This window comes from Cavia porcellus, unplaced genomic scaffold, assembly GCF_034190915.1.
Source record: "Cavia porcellus strain 051 isolate PalLab524CR breed Dunkin Hartley unplaced genomic scaffold, mCavPor4.1 scaffold_50, whole genome shotgun sequence".
In the NCBI taxonomy this organism is placed as follows: domain Eukaryota; kingdom Metazoa; phylum Chordata; class Mammalia; order Rodentia; family Caviidae; genus Cavia; species Cavia porcellus.
In genome coordinates, this window is record NW_026947533.1 from 862,430 (window position 1) to 868,865 (window position 6,436).

Consider the following 6,436-nt stretch of genomic DNA (forward strand, 5'->3'; position numbering starts at 1 on the left):
CACTGTACGCTGCACAGGAGAGCTGGAATGGTTCCAGAGCTCTTCCCTACATGCCTGAGGCCCCCTCTCTCACTCAGGGGAGCTCTGTATGAGGTCAGTCTGTTACAGAGCCCAACTTGACTGAATGTTTTCCACCCAGGTGCAGATCTGAACTGCCACATATGGACTCACCATAGTTATGGAGCATGACAGGTGTTTACAGGGAGCAGGTCAGGAGATGGGGACACTGCAGGCAGGTCAGAGTATGAAGCCTTAAATAAGAGACCAGGCCCTCACCAGCCCCAGTTTCCTCCAGCATTAACCAAACCCTACAAGAGTGTGAATTAAAAACTGAGTAACTGAAAGGAGTTACTCACAAAATTATATATTATAGAGATAGTTTGAAGATACAATATAAATGGAAGCATTCGTAAGTAAAATGAGATGTGACCCTTAATGGATATGTGGTGTCCATTGATGTCCCCAGCCACATGCATCAGAAGGAAACAGTCTGATGAACAGAGCAATAAGGAGCACAGGCAATGGGTAAAAATCACAGCTTCTTAATAACAACAACAAAGCTGGGATACAAAAGTGCACTGGTGAATTTTATCCAGTATATAATAAATAATAAATACTGATTTTTTTCAGTTCTTTGATGAAGTTGAAGAAAAACCCACCACCAACTTCTTTTAAGTGACAAAGTTAAAGTTATCCTGAGAATGAAGCCAGACAATAATGTGTTGAAAATAATATAAATGAAAACACTCTGTTGGCTAATATTCCTACCAAACATAAACAAAAGTGTTCAGCTAAATGTTTGCAATGTTATCTCACCAGCATATTCAAAATTAACCAACATGATCAACACTGGACTCAATCTCAGTGGTGCAAGAATGGTCCCTCTCTAACAAACTGTATCCACTGGTTTTAACATGTTGTATCTTACTATATTTTACTATATGTGATAGTATAAAGAAAAATTTTATAGGCAAGGAGATAATATAGAAACCATTGTTCGTTTTCTGTTAACTGGTTCTAAATACCCTGTAATTCTTTCATTCTGTTGAATGGCTTCACACTGTCTTGATATGTTTGATGCTATTGTATACGAAGTTATACTCAAATAATTCAAGGAATGAGGCACTATGGTGACTACTATTATGTTAGATTATCTGGGAGTGAAACACAATTATGCTTAAATTGTTCCATTCTGACCAGTGTTGTTCTATTACAATATCCTCTTTTATCTCAATCTCCACCCTTTTTTTAAATTAAACTTTTTTATTTTTTTCAATTAAGGGAAAACTAAATTTAAAAATAGCGGGATATATTATAGTAACTATTAGTTTTCCTATTAACCTGATTTGAACCCCAGTATTGCTCTCCACATCTTGTTCTGTCTGATTTTACTATATTCTATTTTGTTTGATAATATCAAGTTTGAGCGTATAGACAACCACTTTGAAGGCCATAAGATTTATTATGATGGCCCATTATAGTTTGACTATTATCTTCTTTTGAAGTCTTGCAAGGTTTCCAGTGTAGGTTTTTTTGGTCTTGTTCTGTACGGTTTTGATCAATTCTATTATACCTGATGATATAGCAACTCTTTTTAAAAATAGCAAGAGGCACCATGGTAACCATTTTTGATCATATTTTTGCATCATGTACTATGCCCATCCTTCTTTTCTAACTGTCTCTGTTTTATTTAGTCATGTTAGGATTTATTCTCTTCAAAAAAATGTAATAAGAACTGTGGGAGTAAAAAAACTCAAAACATGTAACTGTTATTGTAAAAAAGAGAGGAAAGGAAGGTGGTCTAAGGGATATAACTGCATGCTTGAGTGTGTAGGATGGAAAATCATATTACTGAGCTTTTGTTGGATCACTGAACAGAACCTTCTGCAATCTCACTGTATGAATGTCCACTTTATATGCTTTAATTTTATAATTTGGACAACTGTTTCTAAGATGACTGAAAGGGTTTTGGCCCAGATAGGACATTGTAGCCAGGAAAGCCACAACCGGAAGCAGGAAGCCCCATCTCCCCTGCCCCTAGGAAGTTACCTGTGATGCCATCTTCCCATCCATGGAAATTTACATAGGGTGCCAAACCTAAGACCAATGGACTACCTGTGTATCCCTAATGCCCGCCTTAGGTTCCACCCCAAACCAAGCCTATTTACAGGCCCCCATGCCACGTGTCCGCCGGAGAGATCACTGGACGCAAGCGGTGGGGGTGCCTGTCATCTCTCTCCGTGTCTTCAGAATAAAGGCCACTTTTTATTTTATATTTCTCATCTTTTGTTAATATTTTTCATCTTTTGGAAATAACCCTAGCAATGACAATATGTAACCTATTAACCAGTGATTTCTTACTGTATTTTTTCTTGAAATTCTGTATTACTTGTACCCTTTTACTGCTTTGTTTTTTATTTCCTTTCTTCTCTTTAATTAAACAAATAATCAAACCTGGAATGGATATCTTTTATTTATTTATTTATTTTTTTGGCTCTGGAGATCAAACTCATGACCTCACACTTGCAAGGCAGGTGACTTAAGCCACTGAGCTAAATCCCCAGCCCACCAATGGATATCTTTTACACCTTGTCATCTTCAGAGCAGTTGCCTCTGCTCTCGAACTTGATACCAGCAAGCATATCAAATGTGAATAAAATCAGTCAAGGCCAAATAACATTGAAACAATCCAGCTTCAAAGAAGATCAGTCATAGAAGACAATGTAAGTAATATAGGGATTCAGTTTTAGTTAATAGGAAATTAAGGATAATTACCATGGTATAACCTGCTATTTTTGGGTTATCTCTCTGTGCCCTCAAATCTAATATGAGTAGACAGACCAGAACAAAATATAACCAAACTATACAGAGCAACAAGGCTACTGTAGCTTTTAAATCCTGATACACTTTTAACTATGTCCTCTGCCTTCTTTTTTTAGGCAATTCCTCACCTTTCTCCTTCTCAGGATACTATTATTCACTGTTCACAGTGATATTAGTCTAATCTCTTATGTTCCATTTCAGCATACATAAAGATAAATACAGCTACTACAAAGACCATGACAGATATTATGGTAGTCATTATCGACTTCCCCCAAATCAGTCTTGAAGATCAAAAAAGCTTGCATCATCCTGTAATTATTTGATTAGTTCTATAATATTCAGTATATATTCAATGTGTGTGAGGATGGGAACAACTATTTGGAAAAAAACTAGAGACAGTAAAATAGACAGTGAACATTTCCAGTGGACTTGCTTTGAAATCTGTGTTTCCTTAACTTGTTTCCTTATGAACTGTTTTGCTCTGTTTTGCTATGTTTAATCTTACCCTCTTTAAGAAAAAAAAGTGTGTAGGACAGATAGGCATATTAATAACTTTTTGGTGGATCATTGAGGTGAACCATGACAGGGTCATTATTTGAATATCACTTTGTATGCTTTCAATTTGTAACTTGAACAACTACTTCTAAGATGACAATATAATACTAATCAACTAGTGATTTCTTATTGTTTATTTTTCTGAAATTCTGTATTATTTCTACACTTTTTTTCTCTTTAAATAAACAACATTACAATTCAGAAAATACAAAATTTAACTTCTAAAGACAAAATATTAAGTACGGAGGCACTATCCATACTTGAAAGTGAAAAGCCCATTTCAGTTTAGCATGTTTAATTACAAGATGCCATGTTGAAGCACAAAAACATCTAGATTAATAAATCTAGAGAGGTACAAGTGATTAACTGAAAACCATACAACATGTGCACCTAAGGAGAGCCCCACCACAGATTTGTCATTTCTGGAATATTTGTGAAGAAATATTGACATCTAACTTCTGTATCGATTATTTCTTCAGGTCTCCTTGGGATTTTTAAAGTAAACTTAGATCTAAACTGTCTGAACAGTGATGCTTTTTCTATGTATTTAACAAGAAACATGGATTGCTATATTTCTCACATTGGTAATCCACATATCATCTCTGCCTAGTGAGCTCTTTCAGATATGTAACAATGATCAAGTATGCTGAGAGTATTCCCATAACACAAAGGGTTTATCTCCTGTGTGAGTTTTTTTCATGTATATCCCTTACAATCTGGCTGCTGAAAGTGTCTCCACTTGCTTACATAGCCAGTGGTTCTTCCCAGTGTGAATTTTTTCATGTGTTTTGCAATGACTATATGCAGTAAAAGCATTGCCACATTGTTATACACATAGGCTTTCTCACCAGTGTGAAGTCATCGATGTATTTTACAAAATCCATGTGTGGTGAAAGCTTTCCCACATTCTTCACATACACACAGGGTTTCTCAACCATGCAAATTTTATAATGTATTGGACAATGAGCATTTCTGCAGAAACCTTTCCCACATTCCTTACATATGTAAGTTTTCTGCCCAGTGTGAAGATTTTCATGCATTATGCAATATATACCTGTGCTGAAACCATTATCATGATGCCTATATACACTGGTTTTATATTGAATGTGAACTTTCATGTTTCTTACAATCTCCCTGTGTTTTAAAAGCTTTCCCACATTGATTACACACATATGGTTTCTCTCCAGTGTGAATTCTTTCATGAACCTTACAATTTGCACGTGTGTTAAAAGCTTTCCCACATTGCTTACATACATATGGTTTCTCTCCAGTGTGAATTCTTTCATGTTCCTTACAATGTCCAGGTCTGGTAAAAGCTTTCCCACATTGCTTACATACATAGGGTTTCTCTCCAGTGTGAATTCTTTCATGAACCTTACAGTTTGCACGTGTGTTAAAAGCTTTCCCACATTGCTTACATACGTAGGGTTTCTCTCCAGTGTGAATTCTTTCATGTTGCTTACAGTATCGCCATGTGTTAAAAGCTTTCCCACATTGCTTACATACATATGGTTTCTCTCCAGTGTGAATTCTTTCATGAACCTTACAATGTGCACGTGTGTTAAAAGCTTTCCCACATTGCTTACATGCATATAGTTTCTCTCCAGTGTGAAATCTTTCATGTTCCTTACAAAGATCAGGTCTGGTAAAAGCTTTCCCACATTGCTTACATACATAGGGTTTCTCTCCAGTGTGAATTCTTTCATGAACCTTACAATTTGCACGTGTGTTAAAAGCTTTCCCACATTGCTTACATACGTAGGGTTTCTCTCCAGTGTGAATTCTTTCATGTTGCTTACAGTATCCCCATGTGTTAAAAGCTTTCCCACATTGCTTACATACATATGGTTTCTCTCCAGTGTGAATTCTTTCATGTTCCTTACAAAATCCAGGTCTGGTAAAAGCTTTCCCACATTGCTTACATACATAGGGTTTCTCTCCAGTGTGAATTCTTTCATGTTTCTTACAATCTCCCTGTGTTTTAAAAGCTTTCCCACATTGCTTACATACATATGGTTTCTCTCCAGTGTGAATTCTTTCATGAACCTTATAACTTGCACGTATGTTAAAAGCTTTCCCACATTGCTCACATACATATGGTTTATCTCCAGTGTGAATTCTTTCATGTTGCTTACAACATTCAGGTCTGGTAAAAGCTTTCCCACATTGCTTACATACATATGGTTTCTCTCCAGTGTGAATTCTTTCATGTGCCTTACAACGTCCAGGTCTGGTAAAAGCTTTCCCACATTGCTTACATACATAGGGTTTCTCTCCACTGCAATATTTTTCATGGATCTGAACATCGTGGTGTGTTTCTCTTTCTTTCACATTCACATTACCTTCTGCATTACAAAGAAGTACTTCTTTACACTGCTTCCAAGATGTATGTCCGTAAGATTTCCCTAGCTTGTCATTTCTGGAAAGAAAAAATCACATATAGGATTTATAACCATATTACTAAGCTTTTCTCGAGAGTTGAACAAAACTGTTTGCAGTCTCATTGTTTGAATCCCCACTTGATATGTTTCACTTTTGTATTTCATGACTATTTCTATGATCAGCATTCGTAATCATCATCTTGCTATTTGTTACTGTTTTTTTTCACTTTGAATGCAGTATTATTTCTACTTATTTTGCCTTATTTAATCTTTCCTTATATTAAATTTAAAAAAAGAAAAATTCACTGTGAAATTGGTCTCCGTTTAATGACTGCATTAACATCAATTCTGTTTTTAATGCCTGCTAAGAAATTCTGACCAAGAAGCAACAGAATGGCCTTGTAAGATATGTTGAAAACAACCATTCCCAAAAGACTGGTACACATTTGGAAATCTTAAAAGTTGGTACTTTGAAATGCATAATCTTAAAAAGAGAGGGGAAAAAAAAAAGAAAAAGAGCTCTAACGGATATAACAGCAAGTGTGTTTGGGGGTGTTAAATAGCTGACTTTATCAATGTTTTTGGAACATTGAACACAGCTGTTTGCAGTCTCCCTGTTTGAATGTCCACCTTGTGTTCTTTGATACTGTGATTTGAGGAACTATTTTCAAGAAGAT

The 6,436-nt window shown here is 35.9% G+C and overlaps 1 protein-coding gene across 1 annotated transcript; it reads right to left on the reverse strand.

Annotated features, from left to right (window-relative positions):
* Positions 1–272: 272 nt before the first annotated feature.
* LOC134475020 (zinc finger protein 709-like) lies at positions 273–5,583 on the reverse strand (the record flags this gene model as incomplete). The annotated part of the gene is made up of 2 exons (XM_063244386.1): positions 273–308; positions 4,528–5,583. Coding segments are annotated over 2 exons (1,092 nt in total), but the record flags the coding sequence as incomplete, so codon positions are not given.
* Between the last annotated feature and the right edge of the window lie 853 nt (positions 5,584–6,436).